General features: G+C 31.7%; 2 protein-coding genes across 4 annotated transcripts in view; both read right to left on the reverse strand.

Moving 5' to 3' along the window:
- The window catches only part of LOC134725041 (uncharacterized), a 38,136-nt gene extending 35,002 nt beyond the window's left edge, over positions 1–3,134 (reverse strand). For 2 of the 3 annotated variants that reach the window (XM_063588531.1, XM_063588528.1), the window contains exon 1: positions 3,005–3,134. The gene's annotated coding sequence lies outside the window, so the exon portion shown is untranslated. Of the gene's footprint in view, positions 1–1,587; positions 1,698–3,004 lie in introns of those variants that run through there. The other variant, XM_063588530.1, reaches the window with a different exon arrangement.
- A 9,133-nt stretch (positions 3,135–12,267) lies between these two features.
- The window catches only part of LOC134725042 (dynactin subunit 4-like), a 31,597-nt gene continuing 17,232 nt past the window's right edge, over positions 12,268–26,632 (reverse strand). Inside the window, exons 5-14 of the mRNA XM_063588532.1 lie at positions 24,554–24,655; positions 23,382–23,458; positions 22,585–22,694; positions 20,878–20,987; positions 19,688–19,761; positions 19,350–19,404; positions 17,674–17,778; positions 17,055–17,155; positions 15,919–15,997; positions 12,268–14,828 (exon numbers count right to left, since the gene is read on the reverse strand). Of these exons, the coding sequence (XP_063444602.1) occupies positions 14,697–14,828; positions 15,919–15,997; positions 17,055–17,155; positions 17,674–17,778; positions 19,350–19,404; positions 19,688–19,761; positions 20,878–20,987; positions 22,585–22,694; positions 23,382–23,458; positions 24,554–24,655 (945 nt within the window). The 3' untranslated portion in view covers positions 12,268–14,696. The remainder of the gene's footprint in view (positions 14,829–15,918; positions 15,998–17,054; positions 17,156–17,673; positions 17,779–19,349; positions 19,405–19,687; positions 19,762–20,877; positions 20,988–22,584; positions 22,695–23,381; positions 23,459–24,553; positions 24,656–26,632) is intronic.

A 26,632-nucleotide genomic window follows, 5' to 3' on the forward strand; every position in this document is an offset into this window, starting at 1 on the left:
ACGCAGTGAATAATGTAACGTGCATCACCGCTGCTTATTTCATGTACTTTGGTATTGAAGTTACCGCAAGGTCAAAACTTAGCAAGCACATCAATATAGCTTTGAAGTAAGGTTTTGTTTTTAGTCTTTATAGTAAAGTCCTGACTTGCATTCGTACATAGCTTTCTAAATGATCTGGCATAAAGATTCATGCTGGGGTTAAGTACCACTTGACTTGGACGGTAATCTGCTGACTGGCCGAAAGTCCCAACAATGTGCATACTTATAAAAGTTTTATTTAACAAATGCTCTCTATTAAACACTCAGGGGAAGCTATCGTTCCAGAAGAATTTTTGAAACCCAATACAAATAATTAAGAGCTGATAAAATCAAAAAGTATAGCCAAAACTGAACTAGGAATCAGAGCTTTGTGCGAGGGAGATATCGATCTTTCCAAAAGAAAAACATGAATATTCTATGCTAAATGATCATCGTATATTTGCCTTGCTTGGGTATTTGATCTTTTTCTTTAATTTCCCTGATTAAAATTTATATTTTGCAAAGATTCAAAAAGTTCTTGTTTCTTAAATGCTTACAATCCAGATTAAGAAATAAAAAGATAAATATGTATTTATAAAAATTCCCTACCAATAGAAAGACGGAACGGTCATGTAACTGGCAAAATTTCATATCATCAGTTATTTATTTTGACCAGAACGAACTTGACAGAACGGCTTGACCATTGATGAGAAATACCACAAAGAAATAAAGGTGCTTGGCACAATACAGTTGGTGTTTTCAAGCTAAATGATTTACTGAAAATCTACAAATTGTATTAGGGGTATATGGGGATTCATTTATTTTCGTGGGTATCAATTTTCGTGGATTGTTGAAAACTTGAATTTTCGTGGATGATTGATTTCGTGGTTTTGCCCATCTCTGTATACAAAGCCCATTGAAAATATGGTATTCGTTGATCTTTTTAACTCGTGTTTCATCTGTACCCACGAAACCCACGAAAATTGGTATCCAAAGAATAATAATGAATGCATTCAACATTTCCAGATAATGACTGTCACCTTTAAGTCATTGTTCTTATATCCTTGACTATAATACATGGTAAAGGAATTGTTATTTGATTAGAAAGAATGTCCGATCACAAAAATTTGAAATAAGACTTGAAAAAAATGACTTTCATAAAATGATAAGAAAAAAATTCAAACGACACTTTTTCCTTGTACATTCCTTGAAAATCTAAATTATCTGACTAATCCCCCCTTATAAATAGCAAAGTTTTCAAAACATTTAATAAAAAAATAAACTTTTGTAAAACTTACAATTATTTTGAATATATCATATGATTTTCTTCATTAAAATGATTAAAAGCCTAATAAATTAATTGCATTCCTGCATAGAAAATTTATCACTTCATAAGATACCTTTTCCAATTATTTGCTGTTTTTTTGCGATCTAAAATGGCGAAAGCTAAGACTCCTATACTACCTTAGTTAAATAGACGAATTTGAGAAGTGTTCATATCTTCGATTCAGTAATGGCAAAATAATAATTCACTTTAAAATAGTGTACATTAATAAATATGTACATCACCTTATTTTGAAGTCACTTCCTGTTTGATTTTTTTTTTTTAATATTCCATATAATACTAAATCCGTATGTACAAGTCAAAAATGTTATTCAAATATATAAAAACACATGCACTAAATTGATACTTTCCAGTATTAATGACGCACACAAACACACACCTTATGCACGTATTTCAAATAATACAATAAGTCTACAATTTAACTTCTCCAATAAAAAACGGAAGCGAGTTTATTGAAGTTTATTTAGTAACCAACATCTATTGACATCTATTGAAGGGGATTTTTTTTCCACCATTCATAATGTGTTACAGTTGTAATAATGAATTTGTATACATGTAAAAAGTCAGTATTAATACATTACAATGTCGTCTGTGTGAAAGGTGTCATTCATATCAAAATTAGAAAAAAATGTGGGATTTTTCATAATTTATGTCAAGACAACTTGGAAAATCACATGCCTGTCATATATGATACAATTTGTAATAAACTTGAAAATAAAAACATCAAATATTTATTTAATTGACTTTGATTTCCTTTTACCGAAAGGTCGATATTTATAAAGGAGAGATGAGACAATTAGTTTTATTTTGATATACAGTTTTTGGAATGAAGCAATCTGAAAGAACAGCAATAATGTTGCAATTCTGATGTATTTTTATGCCGTTGGTTACTATCGTATTGATACACATGTATATCCCACATCTACTTGTATACATAAACCAAATCAACCAGATGATACATTCAACTCTGAGACTTTAAACTGTTGAAGTAAATGTTTATACAAATTATTCAGTAACAAGAATTATCTTCTTTTATGGATATTTTCGTTAATTAAACATGAGTAGGTTAAAATTAAAATATTTCAAATCGCATGCATCTGACAATTCCTCAGGAAAATTTACAAAACGAGTTTATGTATAGTTTTGTAACACAGGACGATTTCACCTATCGTACCTAACCTCTAGGCTGGACAAAAATCAAGATCTGTACAAACAAGGACCACCACTCAGTTTGTTTAGCGCCTTTGTGCTACAGGTCGAGGTTGTTTTAAAAGGAAGCTATACATTCTAATGTTATTGCTTGTGCAACACGGAGCTATTTTTATTATATAAATGGCTAAATGCATTCGCTTGATACTGTAGATACCAAGTCTCGACATTTATAAAAGGAAATATTAGAATCTTGTAGTGAAAGAATCGGAATTTAGGCCACTGAAATTATATATGTCATGGAGTAGCCTTGGGCTTACATAAACAAGGAAATACTATCTATGTACTACCGTTTGTAAATTGAAAATTTACACTTTATTGCGTCATATGCATGTAACAAGCATTAACATTGAATTGTTTCAAATTCCAGAAACTATTGCGTAGCAACATATCTTTTCTAAAATTCTTAAAATAAGTTTCAATAATCCATACCTGATGGTTTCCCTTGCTCTCGACATGAAAGAAGAACAAAACAAAACAAGGGTTATCCATAGGGGAATCCCCATAAACCTAGTATTTTTTCATTGGTGTTCAATGAACTTAACAACAAGGAATATTGGTATTTAAATCAAATTGTGGATAGTGAAAATAGTAAAAATACGATATATAAGGAAATTAAAGTCATATCTATAATTTATTTGTCTTCATTTAGGATTATATATAAGTGTTTAGCCCGGATATTATTTATATTTTGTCTATTAAAAACGATATCACAATTTGAAAACTACGACACTGCTTTATATATACATTAATAGTTATTCATTTTATTGTTTTCATCATGTGTATATTAACATTTCATGATTTGTAAACAGTATGATATATATACTATGTGAATATGTCTGCAATATGTTATTGATGTTCAATAGACACATAACCTTAATTCCTTGATACATTCTGTGAAATAGTACATACCTGAAGGCTGTTATCTTAACACTTGCCCAACTTATTATCTACCTAGATAAATAATCAAACTAGCTGCTGACCATCTCAATGAAAATTGCAAAAACAATAAACACAAAAAACACAAAAATGTCAAACAAACAAAAACAATAAAATCAAAAATAAATAAATAAATTAAATCAATAAAAAATTAATTAATTAAAAAATAAATAAGTAATTAAAAAAGTAAATTAGTAAATAAATAAATTAATTAATAAGTAAATAAATAAGTAAATACATAAATAAAATATAAGTTGTGTTTTGTCTACACACTATGTGTGTATGACAGTTTTTGTTACATTATGTAATATCATCTACAGTAATCTACAAGAAGTTTAGCTTTGGATTAATATCTTGATCACAAATCAAAAATAATAGGCACAAATCAATAAATAAATATATATATGTAAAATTGAAACATTGAGTTTATTACAAAAGAACCACACGCTGTCAGTTATGATCAGTTATATGGAAGTCTTTGACTAATATCATGACTATAGTTATGTAGAATTATTCGTACATCGACTTTAAGCCACATATATGTTTAAAAAGTTCACTCATGTTGTTAGTGATATAAGTAAAGTTGATATCTATATGTTATCGTTTGGTTCATAGATTTAAATCTATTTGTACTTCCGTCACTTCTCTTGGGGATTTTCACCTTAAAATAGCCCAGGATATATAATAGTATTAGATAATGAAAAAATTTCAGATAATAGCGCGCATGCACATACACATATCTTTATACAAATTAAATTTTCTGTACACATATAATATAAACATTATGAAATTAAATATTTGTGGTAAAATGTATTCATATATAATCATCGGAATTTAATGAAAAGTTTAGAATTTAAAATTAAGAAAAGAATATATATACTACTTCCTTTATGATTTTAAAATAACATTTAATTTCATGCTAAAAAAGGGTGTAACCAAGGCTTTCATGTTATATAGTTAACCATTAGCTTGTCTGATACATGCGTCTACAAACAAGTGAATCACAAAGTATAACTCTGGATTTTAGAAACACGATTTTAGATACTATTTTCAACATATTCATTTCAACTTTTTAGATATTTCATTTATTGCATTAAAGGATAACATTTCAGTATTGATACTGATATGCGTTGTTGTAAAAGGTTGAATCATGACTACTTTCACTAGTGTTATTTAATCATACATAGTTCTATTTCAGCTATAACAATTTTTGGAAATTGCTAACAGCATGTGTCGAAAATCACAAACAAAAGATGTCAGGTTCTAGTCAATCTTAAAGTATTTTCCTCTCAGTAGAACGAACAGTGAAAAAAGACGTCAATGATAGGCCAAAGATTACATCTCGAAAACCAACTCCAATGGATTACCATGACAATATAACAGAAAACAACAAGACAAACAGCAGGTCGTGAGAAAAAAACACAATATAACAAAACAAAGCCCACTATCAATACGAGAGGCACCAAACATGGTGGGGGGGGGGGGGTGATCTCATGTGGTCCGGAAGGATACCGCTTAAAAAGACAGATCCTGTTCCACATGCGGTACCTGTTGTGTTGTGCATTCAAGTACATATCCAGTGACAAGTCTAATTCAGTAGGCCAGTCAACGTGGAGGGAAATATGACAGGAATATGGTAACAACGATTGAAAGTGACATACATCCGTCGTTATCTGTGAAATAGATATTCCATAACGGTCATTGCAACCAACTATTTTTTTAACTCGTGATGGCGTCGAAGTATCAAACATATAAAATGTGCGTAACGTCGGTACTGCATTATGTTGCAACATAGATTGGCTCAAATGAAAATCAGAATTGAAACAATTCCCTTTTAGACACGTGACGTCTTTACATTTTCCCTTTGTTTTACATTTTCAGTAGACTAAATCTAGTAGGTTGGAGTATACATATTACATTATTATTATTTTCAATATTCAGAAAAAGTTCAACTAGTTATTGGCATAACAAGTTTAATTTTAATCTGAAATACCACCGGTTTACATTTACCGCGCCTGAAATTAGATTTTTTTAAAAGAGATATTACTTGAATCACAAAAAGTTCATTTAAGAAGCTGATGTGTTCAAAATTCAAATAATGATCAAATTAAAAAGAATATAAGCTTTAATATTTAAAATATTTTTCCCAGAATGAATTGTGAGTATAGGTTTCATCCGTTTTTGTGAAACTTTGTGCTTGAAAAATGACAAAATTACCACACATCTACTGAAAGCAGGGCTCCGTCAATGTTGAAGAGAACAGTTGGGTAAATTCAATTAAAATATCTGTCTGTTGATGTACTGGATAAAAGATACATCAATTGTATAAGTATGGTAAGTTGTAGTAGTTTGAACCAATTCTATCTACCAAAGTCGGAAACTATTACTTCAATTTAGAGCAATCAATATCAGTATATTTATATATAACGTATAGTTGGGTATTTTAATTAATGATCCAAGTATACTTAGATCAAGTGGGCTATAGCAGGTTATACGGTCGCTTTTAGATATACACAAGGTCACCAGGTCAATCACTCTACATGTAAAGTAAATTTATGTAAGGATTTGAACATTTCTAAAGGTGCCAATTTGCAGCCACATCAATCAATTTCTTTATCGTGTTTATTATTACAAATGCATTCTGAATAGAGAGGCGAAAGATACCAAAGGGTCATATCAACTCATAAGTCGAAAATGAACTGACAATGTGAATAATAAGTAGACAAGTACAGAAAACACAACATGTTGAACCAGACCTGTTGCTCATGGTATAACCAGCCCAGTAGACAGCACTGCGGTGTTGACATGAATATCAATTATATGGTCATTTTTGTAAATTACCTGTTACAAAACTTTGAATTTTCCGAAAGCCTAAGGATTTTTTTAATCATCGGAATAGATTACCTTAGCCGTATTTGGCACAACTTTTTTTTCGAATTTTGGGTCCTCAATGCTCTTCAACTGTGTAGTTGTTTGGCTTTATAACTAATTTGATCTGAGCGTCACTGATGAGTCTTGTGTAGATGAAACGCGCGTTAGGCGTATCAAATTATAATTCTGATACCTTTGATAACTATTTACACCATTGGGTCGATGCCACTTCAGGTGGAAGTTTCGCCACCGAGGGTATCGCCAGTCCAGTAGTCAGCACTTCGGTGTTGACATGAATATCAATTATATGGTCATTTATTTAAATTTCCTGTTACAAAACTTTAGAATTTTTTGAAAAACTAAGGATTTTCTTATACCAGGAATAGATTACTTTAGCCGTTTTGGCACAACTTTGTGGAATTTGGGTCCTCAATGCTCTCCATCTTTGTACTTCTTTTGCTTTATAACTAATTTGATCTGAGCGTCACTGATGAGTCTCATATAATTATTCGAAAAACTAAGGATTTTCTTATCCTAGGCATAGATAACCTTAGGCGTATTTGGCATAACTTTTTGGAATTTTGATCCTCAACTTTGTACTTATTTGGCTTTATAACTATTTCGATATGAGCGTCACTGATGAGTCTTATGTAGACGATACGCGCGTCTGGCGTACTTAATTATAATCCTGGAACATTTGAAAACCATTTCCACCACTGGGTCAATGCCACTGCTGATGGGCGTTTCGTTCCCGAGGGTATCACCAGCCCAGTAGTCAACTCTTCGGTGTTGACATGAATATCAATTATGTGGTCAATTTTATTTATTTCCTGTTTACAAAACATATAATTATTCGAAAAACTAAGGATTTTCTTATCCTAGGCATAGATTACCTTAGCCGTATTTGGCACAACTTTTTGGAATTTTGATCCTCAATGCTCTTCAACTTTGTACTTATTTGGCTTTATAAATATTTCGATATGAGCGTCACTGATGAGTCTTATGTAGACAAAACGCGCGTCTGGCGTACTAAATTATAATCCTGGTACTTTTGATAACTATTATGTAGACGAAACGCGCGTCTGGCGTATCAAATTATAATTCTGGTACCTTTGATAACTATAATCATGTTAGTACAAACCCAATTTCCAGAAAGAACACATATCAAATGTGTTTAATAAAAGTCGATTTTTTTTGTGGCGTGCTAATAAGACTGAGTTGGGAATAAAGTAACAGACCTTTGGAGAATTTGTCATTAGTAACAAATATTCTAAAAGTAATAAAAAACATTTGACTAATGACAAACGATAGGCCTTAGGATAGCTTCGTGAAACTGGCCCCAGAGAAACCTTGAAACACTTACAAGAACAGAAACACACAGAAGATAACAAAAGAAAAACGGAAAGAGCGCAATTCACAGCACACCCTTTCCAGTATATGAAGATATCATTTGGAGCAAGATGAGCCTGTTAATTAGATTACCCAAAGGAAGAAGTATAGAAAAAACATATCAGAAGACACACAGTGATGAAAGGCGCGAGGTAGATCTCGCAGAATGTGAGAAACTGGCAACTCCAGAGGAACCAAAAGAACAATTTGACGAGTCAGAAATTCAAAGAAGTACAGGATGTTCTGATGCAAGAAAGAGTAGCATCAGCACCAGGGCAACATGATACTCATTATCGGGGTTTCAAGAACTATTCAAAGCTGACCAAACGATTTAGAGTAGTTTGGATAAAAAGAAAGATGATAGATGCTTGGTATAAAGCAGAAAGAGGTTTAATTCCGAAGGAAAAGACCTCCAGGAAATTCAGAACCATTTCCCTAATGGAGATCGAGGATAAATATCTTCCGAGCAGTTTTAGCCAAGAGGACAACAAGGTTCCTGCAAAGCAAACAATACATAGACTTATCGGTTCAAAAATAGGATGTTTTATTCAGAGGGAAGAGATGAGGTACGTATCCAGGTGTATAAAATATACTAGTGTTTTGACACAGATCTTAATAGAAGCAATTGAGAAAAAAATCGACTAAGCAGTACTTTGGCTAGATCTTGCTAATGCTTACAGATCCATTCCTCACAAACTGGTAGATTTGAAATTGCAGAAGTACCCAGTTCAACCACCATCAGAACAATGCTGCAAGAACTTTATGATCACATTGAGATGAGATTTACAGTACGAGATTTCACTACAGCATGACAGAGACTATAAGTAGCAAAACCAGTACAAATTTGAAGAGCATTTATGACCTAAATTTCCAAAACGTTATGCCAAATACGGATATGGTTATCTTTGCCTGTGATAAGAAAATTCATAGTATTTCGAATACTAGTAATTCATACTTTTGCAAACAGTAAATTTATAAAATTACCATATATAATTGGTATTCATGTCAACACCGCAGTGCCGACTACTGGGCTTGTGATACCCTCGGGGACGAAACGTGCACTACCAGTGGCATCGATCCAGTGGTGTAAATCATCAAAGATACGAGGCGTATAAAAATAAGACTCATCAGCAACGCTTAGATTAAAGTAGTTAGAGAAAGCCAAACAAGTACAAAGTTGAAAAGCATTTATGACCCAAAATTTCAAAAGATTATGCCAAATACGACTTAGGTTGTCTATGCCTCGGATAAAAAAAAAGACATAGTATTTTGAATAATTCATTCTTTTGCAAACAATTAATTTATAAAAATGACCTTATAATTGATTATCATATCAACACCGGAGTGCCGACTACAGGGCTGGTGATCGCATTGGGAACTTAAAGTCCACCAGTGTGGCATCAACCCAGTGGTGTACATAGTTATCAAAGGTACCAGGCTCATAATTTAATACGCCAGACGCGCGTTTCGTCTACATAAGACTCGTCAGTGACGCTCAGAAAATAGTTAGAAAGCCAAACAATTCCAAAGTTGAAGATTTAAAAAAGAAGATGTGGTATGATTGCCAATGAGACAACTATCCACAAAAGACCAAAATGACACAACCATTAACAACTATAGGTCACCGTACGGCCTTCAACAATGAGCACAGCCCATACCGGATAGTCAGCTATAAAAAATCCCGATAAGACTATGTAAAACAATTCAAACGAGAAAACTAATGGCCTTATTTATTTTTAAAAAAATGAAAGAAAAACAAATATGTAACACATAAACAAACGACAACCACTGAATTACAGGCTCCCGACTTGGGACAGGCACATACATAAATAATGTTGCGGGGTTAAACATGAAGAGCATTTATGACCCAAAATTTTAAAAAGTTGTGCATAAAACGGCTTAGGTCACTATGGCTGGCATAAGAAAATCCATAGTATTTCGAATAATTTATACTTTTGCAAACAACATCCCATAAAATCATTTGTTGATGATATGACTGTTACAGCAAAGAGGGTAATAGAGGGAAGATGGAGTTGGACTAGAGTGAAATTCAAACCCGGTAAAACAAGTTTTGTTGTGAAAAAAAGGCAAAGTTAGAGATGAAACTTTCGAATTAACAGGGGGTAAGATAACACCAAAGGACGCTTAATGCTGTACTAGCACACAGAGGAAACATCAAAGAAATACAAACGGAGATGGTAGATTGGCAGACAAAAGTGGCCTGCCAGGAAGATTCAAAACTTGAATGTATCAACAAGGTGTCTTGTCAAGGATACTTTGGCCGTTATTGGTGTAATAAACTCATTATAGATACCAGGATTACATTTTGTATTATCAACAGATGCACGTTTCGTCTACAAAAGTCTCATCAGTGACGCTCGAATCCAAAAGGTTAAAAATGACAAATAAAGAACGAAGTTGGAGAGCACATTGAGGACCAAAATTCCTAAAAGTTTTGCCAAATACAGCTACGGTAATCTATTCCTTAGGTAGAAAATCTTAGTATATAAAAAATTCAAAAGTTTTGTAAACAGTTGATTTATAAAATATGACAATATCAATGATAATTCATGTCAGCACAGAAGTGCTTACTACTGGGTGTGTGATACCCTCGAGGAATTATGCATTTCCCGTGTCCAAAGTTGAGGTTTTAGAAAGAAAGATAATTTTAGGTGATTGTTGTAAACGTAGGTTTGGTGTACCAAAAAGTTTCATACAGTCAGCCAAATTGTTCAATGAAACTTTACTTTATGAAGGGCGTAACGTTTACCACAATATAAAGGAAATTGACTGAAATATTTCCTTCTTTCGAAAACAGCATACTTATGTAACATGTATATAAAAGAAATGGGATGTCAAATAAATTGACAGAAAATTGAACCATCCGAATATCAATAAATTATTTCAAAAGCTCGATTTTATTTCATTTTTAAAGTTTTCTGTGAATTTGTTTCATAGCAAAGTTCCTAAGGTTAATGTCATATCGAGTTTAACTTATAACTTCATACATGTTTCTCATTTTATATAGTTTGGCTGTTGGTTTTCCAGTTTGAATTGCTTTACACCAGTAATGATTTTGGCCCTTTTATAGCTTGCTGTTCGGTGTGAGTTAAGCTCCGTATTGAAGACCGTATCTTGACCTATAATGGTTTACTTTTATAAATTTTTATTTGGGTGGCACTCATGCAACATCTTCCTATATCTATGTATCTGTAGATATTGTCTTCTTTTATGTTTGATGTGCTTAGTACCGATCCGATGAATACAATTTAAAAGGTGTGTTTGATTGTTGCACTATAATATCCCTTCTCAAGTTTTTGATCGCTCACAGACATGTTAATCCTGCCACAATCTTTTAAGTGCTCATTCCAAGCCCGGAGTCTACCATTATTTTTAGTTGGTTGATGCATTTCATAATTCTACATTTATTACTGTTACAATATAAATCAGATCGTTGTTTTTCTCTTTTTCTCTTTTTGTGCGTCATGGCTTTTTATAGCTTACTACAGTCTTGTTTTTTGCTCTTTATTGAAGACCATACTTAGTAACCTGTGGTTATTCACATCACCGTCATTTGGTTTTAGTTGGGACTATTTGGCAATCATACTCTTCTGTTAATCTTTACAATACATATTTCTCTTGAAACATTTTTGAAATTTTGATTCGTATTGGGTATACAAGACTATTCAATTTGCACTGAGGTCATGATTTTTTGGGGCTCTTTTTCGAATGCCTCACTGTTACTTTGAGATTAAGAACAGAAATACAAGCACTGTTTCTTTACTTTTTGGGTGTTTTTTTTTTTCTGTGCATGTGTTGATTTTTTGTCATGATTTGATACCTCATATCCTTTGATTTTCTATTCGGATTATTTAAGCAACAAGTTAAGGAAATTCCAAAGGGCTATAAGGGTCAAAGGATAACTAGGTGAAGAGAGAAACCAGACAACTAACATTACACAGAAAAACTAAAAGGACGAAAAAACAGGCAACAATGAAGACTAGTTTAGTCAATATAAACTTATGAATGACTTCAGATGCCAGGAGAGCCTAGCATGCCCTTCTCAGTACATGACATGTGTGATATATAGCAAAAAATGCAATAGGCTGTAATCTCCGATTATTTTAAAGAGTAAAAGAAGCCCCCAAATGTAAATTATGAAACAGATATGTAGTGACTTGAAGAAAACATGAGAGCATTATTTCTACAATCATTGATAAAGTGAATGCAACAAAGTGAGAAATGTCCCTCTTTCTAGCTCCAATAATGAAGATTATGTGTGACAACCTTTTATTTTGATATTTCATATCCTAGCTGAATAAAGTCTAATCATCCATACAAAGTTTAAAGTTCTTTATTTTCCAATTAAGGGCCCCTGATGGGACATAATGACAACAATACACAATACATTCATACATGAATTATAAGTTGAAAAATCCTTTTTGAAAAGATTCATTCTTACCATGCACATTTCTTTTGCGATAGAGAGAACACTGATCACATTGACCATACTAGAAGGTGAAAGGTTCAAATCAAGAAATTTCTTTATTTAAAGGAAAAAGAGGAAGTCTTCAACCTAGAACTGGTGCATTGATAGTCATGAATAAGGATGTCTGATTGTGAATGACAGTAAAATTGAATATCGATAGTACACAAGACAAAACCAAGAAATACTCATAACATATGATTGTTAAAATAACCATTATATGAAAAGTTAAGGCTGTGGAAAAATAGAGGATAAATATTGCATAGAAAACATCACAAAGATTTGGAATAAACCACATTTATTTTCAATAATACAAGCAAAAAACCATGTGTACGTTTAATAATTTATACAGTCTCAGATATTCACAAATATACACTAATAATATTAAATAAGCAGCAAAACATGTACTCTAATGATAAGACTACCTAAGTAAAGTACCTTTTTCCCCTAAAAAAGGAAACTGTAATAAAAGTTTTCATATAATTTAATCAACTTATTATATATATAAAGTACCTGTTACCCTAAAAATTGAACATGAAATTTGTTTACATTTCATTTGATAAATAAATAACATCTTCAGGTATGTTAGGAGTGGATAAAAAAAATTAAATTCAACCAATAGATTTGAGGGTAAATAAACAAGACCTTCAGATTTTTAGAGTTCTAAATAAATAAACAGGATATGCTATCCCCATAAAAAAGCAAAGAATGACTTTAATACATTTCAACCACAACATCATTAAAGAATACAGATTATAATTTAATAAGATATTTGAGATTAAATGATGATACAGGTATTAAAGTAAAAAATAAAAGTTTGAATTTATACTTTGTTTAATGGCCTGTATAATACATAAAATTTAACCACAAAAGTTTAACTTAAGCAAATGTTTCCCTTTAAATGTTCCCATTGCTTTCATACATATATTTATATATCTAACCTATCTATCCATAATAGTGCAAGGGCTTTTCATGAGAAAGAAAAGCTGGCTGTTTCTTTTTAATTTCAAAATAGATAGAAGTTATTCACATTTTTTTAAATTGTTATACTGATGTACTCATATTTTAACTATTTTATTTATTGTGTCTGTTTATTTAACACATCAATGTAAATATAATGGAATTTGATGAGACTGTCATTAAAGTGAGAGGGTTAGCACTATAAAACCAGGTTTAATCCATCTTTTTCTATATTTGAAAATTCCTGTACCAAGTCAGGAATATAACAGTTCTTGTCCATTCGTTTTTTTATATGTTTTGTTATTTGATTTTACCATGTGATTATGGACTTTCTGAATTGATTTTCCTCTAAATTCAGTATTTTTGTGATATTACTTTTCAAATCATTCTAATCAAAATTAAATCCCTGCACTTGCTCTTGCAAAGAATAAATTTTAATGAGTTTGGTATTCTCATTAGCTTGATAGTTAAGCCTTTTTTCAGACCAAACATTAATCATACTGGAATTACAATACATAGATAATTGACTACTACATTGCAAAAAGTATCTATTCATTTGATAGATAAAATACGTTTCTATGACCTCCATTTTCAAAACTTCAGTTCAAATGACACATAGAAATGTATGTATATTAGTGTTGGAGTATAACATATAGAATGATGATACAGCTCAGAGCAAATGGTGATACATGTATATGAATTACTACATCGTCACAATATTGCACCAATATTTCATATGGAGTATACTAGACAAAGCTACAGAACAGTAAAAGGAAAGCTCAAACTTTGGAACTTCCAAACTACAGAAACCACACATTTGTCTCATCTTTTTTATTTTTAAATAAATCTGATCTAAGCCAAAGACACTGATGTGTCATTTAATTCCTGTATAAATAAAAATAAATCTAGTTAAAACTACATTTCAATGAACCTTTTAAGCTTCATTCTGATTGAAAATGCATTGATTCAAACATAAGGTCACTTTGAAATAATGCAAAACATTTTTGTAAGGAGAAACATAGTTTTAAATTAGTTAAATACCATTAACATAGATTTTTCCCACCCGCCACAAACAGTATCTCTGCTCTAAATTTTAAGAAGGTGGAGCATTGGCAGATCCAGGAGGAGGGTTACGGGGGTTGGAACCCCCCTTTTTTTTGGACGATCAATGCATTTGAATGGGGACATATAGTTGGAACCCCCCTTTTTTAATGGCTGGATCCACCCCTGTGGAGGTTCCCTCCTGTTTGATCAAGTATTCAGTGTGTAACAATTATGACATCCTGTTGTGCTGTTAGTATAATTTAAAAAAAAAGATTATGCTCATTTTAGTCTTTATAAATATTCCCCTTTTTTCCAATGTCTTCCATAGCATGAAATTATAAAATTGCAATAAATAACCATCTCCAGATTTCAATTACAGATGTGTCTCTGTAGGATTTTTCTTTAATCATTATTGTAAATAATAGATCTCTATCTCTACTTCTTTGTCTGCAATGGTCCTAGATTTACAAAGACTTTTTGTTCCAGCCAGACAACTTGTGGTTCTTGGTTCTCACTGGTCAGTGCAATGGCAGTGTTGTGGTAATCATGCTTCATCATAAAACTAACCTAAAAGGTAGATATATATAACATGTAATATTTGCACTTAAAAAATACCTTAATTTTAGGTTATATTTGAACTCTAATAGTGGCATCCCCAATGGAGACTGGGGAATAGAAATATGGTCACTTGGTCTTCTTCCGACCGGCTGTAAAATGCTTGTCGAAGTGGGGCGTCCGTTTGGCTGTGCGGGATGTATCAAGTTCACAGTCACGTCCGATCAGATTAGGGACATTAAATCTGATGCCTCGTGTAAAGAGAGTACCACGCTCTTTGCACGTTAAGAACCCTTGCAACAACTCTTTGAGGGGTTTGTAGGTGGCCTGTTGCAAGGCCAAATTTCTGTCCCTATCCAATTTACCCTCATATTTCAGTGGCAGTCTAAATTTCCCAGACTATCATCCCGAATGGCCTCTATTATGACAGGACCTACCCATTGAATTTATTGTAAACTTGTTCTTGTCCTGAATATGCATGAAATATTTGCCACTGGACGTTAAGCAACCAACAATCAATCAATCAATCAATCTAATGGTGCCAACATGTAAAGTGACAAATTCAATGTGTGTTTGTGTGTGTTGAAAAAAGGGGGAAATCGTTTATGAATATAGGAATTTTAGATATTTTATATATATATACAAATTTAATGGTCCAATTTATCTTAAATAAGTTTTGAAGAGTAAATTAAAAAACATGAAGTTTACGGTTGAATTTCCCATTGAAGATAGAAAGAGGAAAACTTATCACAATATCTGTGCAACATTAAGTGTACACTCTGAGAACATTTCCTTCTATAAAGTGTTTATTTATATTTTTTCCTTTCAAATAGGGATGTGAAAAAATACAATATTACCATTTATAATGTTTAATTACTGTGGATTCATTTATATTCGTTCGATACCAATTTTCGTGGATTTTGTTGAAACAGGGGAACCACACATTTGAATGATCAACAAAATACAAGTTTTGTTAAAGGAAAGTATGCAGACTTTGCCAAAACCATGAATTTAAATATCAACGAATATCTAAATTTTCCTCAATCCAAGAAAATTGGTACCCACGAAAATAAATGAATCCACAGTATTATTGTTAAATTACCTGTATGTCCCCATCTTTAACTTGTGGTTTGACTTTGACATAAAATCCAACTTTGTTTGCTTTTCTGAAAGCTATAACACTGAAACAGAAAATCAATGAGAATTGTATATACTATAGATATTTGATAATTGTATTGGACATACAAATGCATTTCATATACAAGAGTTAAAGAAGATTTTTACATTCAGCTCTAAATTTCAGTGTGAACAGTAATAAGTTTGCCTGAAACATGAAACATCATGATTTTCAGACAAGATTACTGTAGATAATTTTATAGATTATTCTTGGTCATCTTACCAAGATTGATTTTCTAGCTTGAGCAGGTAAGGCGAAAGTGAGAAAAGCAATCATGTTGAGATGACCACTGATAATCTGTTTATTGCTATTTTGCCTATGACGACGTTGATGTTTGCACTGATAATGGCACATGTGTCTTAAGTTTCTAGCGAGAATTTTTCATATCACTCTACTGTGCTGAGAAAGGAAACTATAAGTCACTAAGATCAAAGATCAAATTTAAAAAAAAAATGGCAAAGATGTTTTACACTGAATGCTTTTTTATTATTTCAGGATTTATTTAATTCTTTAATTATTTTATGTAATTACTTTTCACAGTTAAGCTGTAAATCTGTTGATGCTAAATACCAGGGAAATTGTCCAAGTGCCAGGGGATAACATTGATTTGAAAATAGAGATATTATTTTCTTACAAACATTGCCACCATGATATTAACTTAATCCAACTATCTATGAGAATTTTTTAAACTAATAGATGATCAAAGAAAAAAATATAAATTCATATTAAACAATGAAGATTCAAAAGAATTGTTGTGATACCAAATTTTGTGGATTTGTGGGTAAAGGTAAAATACGAATTCATAAGGATAAACAAAGGTTAAAATGTTCTACAGACTTGTCAGCAGACTTGACAATTCTTACGAAAATATAATATTTTATCAATCCACAAAAATTGGTACCCCAAAACAGTAATATATTTTTTATGTAATTTTAGGTGTGACATGAAATTGATCTTTGCCTTCAAATAACTTTAAAAATGATTTTGTGTAATATTTTTAAAAATTATGTTGAGTTTTTGTTAAAAATGCTAAATATCATAAACCATAAATCCCATCATACCTTGGATCATCCTTCTGAGCTTCCTGTTCCTGACTACCAACATCATACAGAGCAGCATCGTCACGACGACTAACAACTATAGTATCTTTTGGCAAGGTTATCTAAAATTCATCATATATATGTATTAGTAAGGATATTTAAAGTGATCATTCTTTGTCAGGTTAAATATGTATTTAGTTTATTATTGAACTTAATTTTGATCATTATGATAAATTAAAACATAAGATAACTCTAATCTTAAATATTTCCATTCACAGTGACATCATGGTTATTTTTAGAAAATAGACTAATGTACCATGCTTAATTTAATAATTTCTTTTGACAAATATCTTTATAAATTATACATACACATCATTCTTAAACCTGAATATCTGAGTTATATTTAATAAATAAAACAAGGTTTAAACCAAAATTTTCCTTGAATATGAAGTGTTGTTTTCCATTCGATTGATATAGTCGAACATTGAATTTTGCAAGACTTTACAAACTTCCAACTTTTTGAATTTACCTTGGAATTCATGTTTTTTTATATACTTTTTGGGTAAATATTTCGAAACTCTAGCAAACATATGATTATTTTTTAATGTGTATTGAATATTTCATCGTATACAGTAACTACCTTAGAATTGCTGAAGTCATCCTGGGTGTCCCCTTCTAGTGTTGTCAAATTTATATTAGTATTGTATGATGTTGGGTTACATACAGTCAATATCACTTTACAATCCTAAAACAAATTAATATATTACAGCAGATTTCATAGAGTGTGTAACCAAAGGTAATATCTTTGGTTAGCTTGTTGGTTAGCTGAACCATGAAGTCATTGTTAGGTTAGGTAAACTACCCAACATTAAGAGTAGACTAGTCCGACATATAACCAATATATCTGTCTGTTGAACTAGGCTACTTAGAAAGGAGGGTATTATACCTGACCTAGTAATGACTTCATGGTTCAACTAACAAGCAAGCTAACTAAAGATGTGGACTTTGGTTACACACTCAAAGAAATCTGCTGTTAGTGTTGTGTAAGATTTTGGGTTAACAAAACATTCAATATCACATATTAATATTGCCTTTTATTATACTTCATGTTAAAATGACATATTTTGATTGGCTAATATGAGGGTGTTAATTTACTCTATCACATGGCTAAGGGGTTTACAATTTTTTTAATGTTACCCTCTCATCCAAACCAATCAAAAATTGATAATTTAAAGGACAATAAATTGAGTTTACATCAAGTAATTAAATTCAATGCTTAATTTCTACCTTTTATTATTTGAATGTCAAAATAAAATAAATAAAACATCTTATACCCGTAACGTTGTTATGCCACTTTTTTTTTATTAGTTGGTTTACGGATCCGCCGACCCTGTTTTTCACAATTTTGAAATAAAAATAAAAACGATTTTGAAGATTTTTTTTAATTCTGCCGACCTTTTTCTGTTTGAAGAAGTACAAATAAAAATAAAAACATGATTAAAAAAGATCGGGTTTTTCTTCTTCCAGTCGGAATACCCTCGGAGTGGATTCGGAAATTCCGTGCGGTTCCCTGTTCAGTCAACGTTTCCTGATGATCTAATGTGGTGAAAAGGAACCAGTTGAAAGGCGGTTCCCTGTTCAGTCAACGTTTCATCAAGTAATTAAATTCAATGCTTAATTTCTACCTTTTATTATTTGAATGTCAAAATAAAATAAATAAAACATCTTATACCCGTAACGTTGTTTATGTATGTGACGTCATAAAAAATACTTTTAAAATAAAATTAATCTATAAAAGACAATAATAATAGGATTTTCAGTATAATAAATTAAATAACACATGGCTGAGAGGGTGATAGAGCAGATTGGTACTCCTCGAAAATTATTGTCAACCATGGCTTCGCCACGGTTAACAATGTTTTCTCGTGGTAAAAATCTGCTCTTTCACCCTCTAAGCTATGTGTTATTTATATAATATCTTTGAGTATTAAGTCATGTCCATGATCGTAACAATATTAGAGGGGGGCTGAGAGGGGTGCTGATCCTGAAATCCCAAATTAAAAACATGAAATCATGAGTCCTGAATTTAATGAAATTTAAATCCTGACATCCCAAAATTTGAAAAAAGAATTCCTGGATCCTGAAATCTGGAGCTTAAAAACACCCAATCACAATGTCCCGAAAAAAGTCCTGCCACCCCTCATATTGGACAGTAAGATCAAAGGGAAAATGTTCAAACTGCTGATAAAACAAATTTTCTAGAAACAGCTGTGGCAGTATACAATCATAGCTTCTATGTTTCTACTGATTACATACCTTATCAAAATTCAGCTCAGGGGATGTAAATATCCTTATTTCTGGTATATGGCTCCTAAAATGATAAGGTTTCTCTAATAAGAGACTTCATTTAAATACATAAGACATAATTGTATGGAAAATTTTTATCCAAAAGATATATTGCCCCATTGGTACCTTTTATTTTTTTTTGCTGCCAGCATTAAAATAAAATCATTAATAAATTTTACGATTTTTTGTGAAAAGAATCTCTTTATTCCAGCGAAAAACAATAAAAAAAAATCAATGTTTAAGATATAACAATTTAAAGATCACTGAAGTAAGCTAAAGAGAAAACTGATTTGTAAAACAATACTTACATGGCAATCAACTGAATCTTAAACTTAATGGATATCGGGTTAAACTCTGGCTTGCTAAGGTTGTGTTCACATTGCTGTAAAAGATAAGTATAGGTCAAATGGGCTTGCTCTTTTCTGTAATAACAAAGATAAATATTGAAATACTCCGCCACATTATTTATGTATGTACATGTCCCAAGTCAGGAGCCTGTAATTCAGTGGTTGTCGTTTGTTTATGTGTTACATATTTGTTTTTCGTTCATTTTTTTACATAAATAAGGCTGTTAGTTTTCTCGCTTGAATTGTTTTACATTGTCTTATCTGGGCCTTTTATAGCTGACTATATGCTGTATGGGCTTTGCTCATTGTTGAAAGCCGTACGGTGACCTATAATTGTTAATGTTTGTGTCATTTTGGTCTTTTGTGGATAGTTGTCTCATTGGCAATCATACCTCATCTTCTTTTTTATATTATACATGTCCTAAATATTATATAAATTCGAAAATTATAAGATAAAATATGTCCATTCTATTCTTGTAAGTTCATACTTAATCGGGAAAAACAATTCTTGTTTGTCAGCATTAAAATATATAAAGATTATAATTTCATTCATTATTTATACTCTTATACTGGAAAAAGAAAATAATACTAATCTGACATCATGGAGACAACTCCCTTCCTTAATACATTTTGTTGTTATGGATAAGAGAGTTTGGTAATGAAGTAATTTTTACACTTATTTACTGAGTACTTTATTACTACAGTTCAGTACATATTGTGATTCATTATTATTTGTGGGATATCAATTTTCATGGAATTCAGGGGTACAGATGAACCCCCAATTTTGAAAAAATTTAACAAAAAAAATAATTTTCTTGAGATAAAAAACAGCAATAAAAGGACTGTTCCTTTGCTTGAGTGTTTTTTTGGTGTTGTCCATGTGCTGATTTTATGTCATGGATAGATACCACATATCCTTTGTTTTTCTGTTTCTTTCATCCATGAAAATTGTTACCCTTGAAAATAAATGAATCAACAATATGCTATTAACAACTTACCAAATTCAGATCAAATTTATTGTCCGAAGTGTGGACGACAGACCGATAACAGTATACCATAATACGTCCTGTCTAAAAGACGAGCGTATAAAAATTGGGAAAATATTACAACCAATTGCTAAAAGACAAAGATATCATCAATGTTTTACATACTTTACATCTAAGTGATCTCCTTATTAGCAAATGTTTATGAAGAGGGTGTAAATCTGTCATCTCACAAGGCTGGAACTCTGGAGGAGCATGTCTCTGACTCATACCAGCCACTGTTAAATAAAAGACAAGAAATGTTAGAATACTAATAAAGTCATCTCACAAGGCTGGAACTCTGGAGGAGCATGTCTCTGACTCATACCAGCCACTGTTAAATAAAAGACAAGAAATGTTAGAATACTAATACAGTCATCTCACAAGGCTGGAACTCTGGAGGGGCATGTCTCTGACTCATACCAGCCACTGTTAAATAAAAGACAAGAAATATTAGAATACTAATACAGTCATCTCACAAGGCTGGAACTCTGGAGGGGCATGTCTCTGACTCATACCAGCCACTGTTAAATAAAAGACAAGAAATGTTAGAATACTAATACAGTCATCTCACAAGGCTGGAACTCTGGAGGGGCATGTCTCTGACTCATACCAGCCACTGTTAAATAAAAGACAAGAAATGTAAGAATTCTATAACTTATACAGTCATCTCACAAGGCTGGAACTCTGGAGGAGCATGTCTCTGACTCATACCAGCCACTGGAAAATAAAAGACAAGAAATGTTAGAATTCTATAACTAATACAGTCATCTCACAAGGCTGGAACTCTGGAGGAGCATGTCTCTGACTCATACCAGCCACTGGAAAATAAAAGACAAGAAATATTAGAATACTAATACAGTCATCTCACAAGGCTGGAACTCTGGAGGGGCATGTCTCTGACTCATACCAGCCACTGTTAAATAAAAGACAAGAACTGTTAGAATACTAATACAGTCATCTCACAAGGCTGGAACTCTGGAGGGGCATGTCTCTGACTCATACCAGCCACTGTTAAATAAAAGACAAGAACTGTTAGAATACTAATACAGTCATCTCACAAGGCTGGAACTCTGGAGGGGCAAGTCTCTGACTCATACCAGCCACTGTTAAATATAAGAAAAGAAATGTTAGAAAACTAATACAGTCATCTCAAAAGGCTGGAACTCTGGAAATGTAAATTCAGTAAATTCCAAAATGAAATATGGAAAACCAATCAGATATCTGAAAAAGAAATTTTCACATCATTAAATATTGAACCATTCTAATGATTTATGTCAAATTTATAGATGTTTTTTTAGGGGAAAAAAAAACCTAATTGCAATCTTTATTGAGTTGAATATAGAAAACTTGTTTTTTTAAGAAATACTATTTTTTTTTCTAAAAACAATTCATTCGCATGTTTCTTTTAAAAGAAATTTATGTAAAATATTTTTATAATAAATTCCCAGCATATAAATTGGTGTTCATCGTTAACAATCTTGGTACATTTTAACAATTTTTGTTGACTCATGTTTCTATACCAAAACATGTGTTTGATCATAAAAGCCTTATTTATTACAGTATAAAACTGCAGCTGTGTGGTGAAAAGGCAACATTATATTGTTGGTCAAAAGAGAATAATTCAGGACTTAAAGTTACTTGTTCTAAAATATAAGAGATTGATTTGCTTTTCTCATTTCCTATAAAGATCATTTGTATTATCAATTTTAACCTGTCCCAAATTATAACCCTAGAAGTATGGTTGAAGGGAGATAATTCTATCTTCTAATTATTTTTTTCTGAACTCACTTAACGTAAGAGGGTCTAATTACTTGTAATTCAATTTAAACATACTATTTTCTAAATGTAACTCCTGTGTAAATATCTCGTCTTTCAATGGTACAAAGGTTGTAACCGTTTCAGCTGGTTCCACAGGGGAGATAATAGTGTCTTCATCTTTCGACCTAAAATAAAAAGCAAATATAATGACTTTTAATCTGTTTCCACAACAAACAATATAACATGAGGTTTAAATCAAGATTAAATACAAGTACAGACAAATTTGATACTTGAATTAAGCATATCAGAACCTGTATTTATTTCTGTTGAGTTTTAATGAGGCAAAGTGAATGTTGATATCTCGCCAAAAATCAAAATAATAGTAAATGAAATTTACCTTTCTATTTAAGGTGGTACCTAACACTACAGGGAGATAACTCTGTAAAGTCAGCTAAACGTTTTAATGACGTTGTGTTGTACAAGGAATATTAAGCTTCTCAATGATAAAAACTAGTCTTTGTCAAACTGCTATATAACCAGTGTAATTTTTCTGCCAAAACGGTTGGTTCAAATTTTTTTATATTTTTATATTTTTGTTAAAGGGTCAAAGTAAATACTATGACAAAATTTTATGAAAATTAAACGAGCCAAATTAATTTTAGTGAAAGTGTTGGGTACCACCTTAAGTAGCCTATTAAACAGAATCATTCATTCAACATTCTTCCTCTTCAATTGCATGAATGAAAATTAACTGGGAAACAAAAATAAAATTCTAATGAGTTAACGACTGATGTAGGTAAGACTATGACCTTGACCTGGCCACTTATAGACATAAAGTATCCCTTTTTCTATTTTAATGGTAAGGTACTTACCCACCAGTACTAGGAGATGCCAACAATCCTTTCCTCTTTGCTGCTACAGAAACCATTCCATATTTATCCATGCCAGCCTGAATAAAAAATAATAATTTTATAGTACAATAATTACTCTTTATTCTCGTCTTGAAATTGGACTCAAAATAAAATCTGAAATTCAGAATTTGAATATGTGAATTGAATAAGTAAATCTGTACAGTATAATACAGGTTTTATTTCTTAGTTTAAAACAGTTGTTTAGCGTGTAAAGTAAAGTACATTTTTTTTTTTGTTCAATATCAGATTGATTAGAGCCTGTCATTTTATCTTGCTATACATACATGACATAAGTCACTATAGACAAAGTTATTTGTTTGATAAGTTCATTTTTCAACCTCCTCACAGTCAAACATGCATAATACTTTTTATAGCCTTACATGTATCTAAAAGTTATTAATTTTAAGCAAGAAAGTTTAAATTGTACTGCAGACTGAAATGTAAAACTGAAAATAATATGTGGACATTTATAAGGGTACAAAAACCAATAAAAAGAAAAATCAATTTTCTACTGAATCACATCTTTTTTTTTATACAGAATTTGTGCTTGGGAAAACCATATTGAAAGATCTGATTACCAAAAAGTTGAATGAAAACAATAAGGACTTCATCCTCTTTCCTAGCTAAAACCTGACTCAAATGATACATCCCTGTAACATTTCTAAATATCTTTAACGCTATTTAATGCAAAATTTCTTTGATCTGACAGACTGATGATTTCCTTTCTCAGCACAGTAGAGTGATATGAAAAATTATTGCTAGAAATTAAGGTAGCATGTGCATGTGTCAATGAAATTAACAACATTGTCATAGATTGTATAGAGATAAACAGATTATCATTGGTCATCTCAACTCGATTGCTTTTCTTACTTTTGCCATTCTAGCGAGAAAATCAATCTCAATGAGATGATCAACAGTGGCGGGTCCAGAATTTTTCATCAGGGGGGGCCCTCTGACTGACCTAAGAGGGGGCCCCACTCCAGTCACGCTTCAGGGATTCCCTATATAAGCAACCAATTTTTTTCCGAAAAAGGGGGACACCCTCCTAAATCCTCCTCTGATCATCCATAATCTATGATAACATGGGAATAACATGGGAATAACATTTCGTATTGTCAATTTCACTAACTTACAGCATAAGTAAGATAACTCCTCCTTCTAACATATTTCTTTCTTTCCTTTTCAGCTTTTTCCTTCTGTGCAATTTGTTGGTAGGTCTCTAATAAGGATAATATCTAAAAATAAAAAAATAAAATTAAATGTCTAACTTTTTCACTGAAAATTATGTAAATTTCATGTATGCTTTATGTTAAGTAGCCATACAATTTTCTGTAGACCATGCATTATGTAATTGCAAAAAAAATATTTAAACATTTCCTGAACCATCATTTTAACAGATTGAAAAAATCTATCAATCAAATTTATGGATGTTTGATAATCTGTTTCAAAATAAATGCTATCCAATAGAAAGTCATAATAAAATTGAGAATGGAAATGGGGAATGTGTCAAAGAGACAACAACCGGACCATAGAAAAAAACAACAGCAGATAAAATGATATCAAACATATATAACGGAACTGAAAAGGTAGAAAAAGTTAAGATTCACGTCCTTGTCTTTTAGACACTGCATACACTAGTAACCCGAATTTAACTTGATCGGACAAAAACGTGTTAACGCTATTTAAATGAGATTGAACGTTATTTGATAAAGATTGACAAAAATTAAAAATTATATTTAATTCATTTCAATTCATATCAATTCATTTTAACGCCAGTCAAATAGATTTCTCTGCGGTGAATCAATTGAAATCAAGTTGCTGGTTAGTTACGTTAAACTAATAGGCCACGCCCCCGTTAAACTATTTCAAACATGCATTAATTCGTTTTAAACATAGATGAGACCCGGCCTTTTTACAGGTAAATCACTCAAGCAAAACGACCTCGATGTATCTATCGTTTTTTGTTTCAAACTTTAAATGCGTACAGTCTTAGTAAAGTCACATGCTTCACTATTTAAACAAACGAATGAATAATAAACGTAACATGTTCATATATAAGGAATTAAAATAAAAACATAAAAATATATATGCACACGCGCGGTTTAAAAATGCAAAACTTGTGAATCTGTTGAAAATAAATAGTTAGATATATGACATGATTTTAATTTGCTCAAATGCACTAGTTCTTTTTCGCATATATACATGAGTTTCAAAAATTGTCGAATGCTATGAAACCTCATGTCATGTTAGTAACGTGTGGTCCTTTGCAACTATTTACGAAACTTTATGTATGCCTGTATATTTACCGTTTCTCTTTTTTCTGTTTTACTATATTGTATTCGTAAATCAAATGTAGACACGGAAAACTACACAGAAATTATTTATTGTGTGCAAAATTTAAATCGAGGTATCTTATATTTCCGGTAAGCAACACATATTCATTCTCTTGCTGTATATTGATATATGGTAAAGCTTGTAATGAAAAACAAGGTTTTGTTGAATAATAAAATTGACGAAGATAATGTTGACGTATGTTGAATATGATAAACAGAAAGTCATGCTCAAAATTCTAAATGAAGTAGCAGCCCACTGAACTTTTAAAACTGTGTTAAATTGTAATACCGGTCACTGGCCAAATCGGGCGTTAATTGTGGAAGAGAAGCAAATATCAAACAAAAATATTCTGTAAAAAGATTATTGTGCTGTCATGCACCCTGACGTACTTGTAATAAATGAACATGTATTCTGTTTATATGAGATAAATTTTAGTCTGCGATAAAGATGGATAAGTTGATTTAAGTTTAACGACCTTGACTGGATATTTGTCGGCATACTCTCACGGTTTTGAATGTTTTAAAAGAAAACATATATTTACTTTGGCATTGAATATAAGTCTACTTACCAAATTGAAATAAACATAAACATTGTTAAAAAAATGGAAAAGAAACATTCTGCATTGTTGCTTTCATATAATTTTATTTCCTATATATTTGAGCGGAAATTTCTAAGTTAAAACTGATTGTAGTATAGATAAACTCTTTCATTTAGGTGCTCTCGTTGAAGTTCTCGTTACATATCAAAATGAATTTCATTTGTCGGAACGTTTGCAAACTTTCAATCCAGGTGTTCTCAAGGAGGTTCGCGTTCATGTTTCAATTCAATACACAATATGAAGTCCAGTTCGGCAAAAAGAAATCAAATTAAGACTCTAC

The sequence above is a fragment of the Mytilus trossulus genome, chromosome 7 (genome assembly GCF_036588685.1).
Source record: "Mytilus trossulus isolate FHL-02 chromosome 7, PNRI_Mtr1.1.1.hap1, whole genome shotgun sequence".
Classification (NCBI taxonomy): Eukaryota; Metazoa; Mollusca; class Bivalvia; order Mytilida; family Mytilidae; genus Mytilus; species Mytilus trossulus.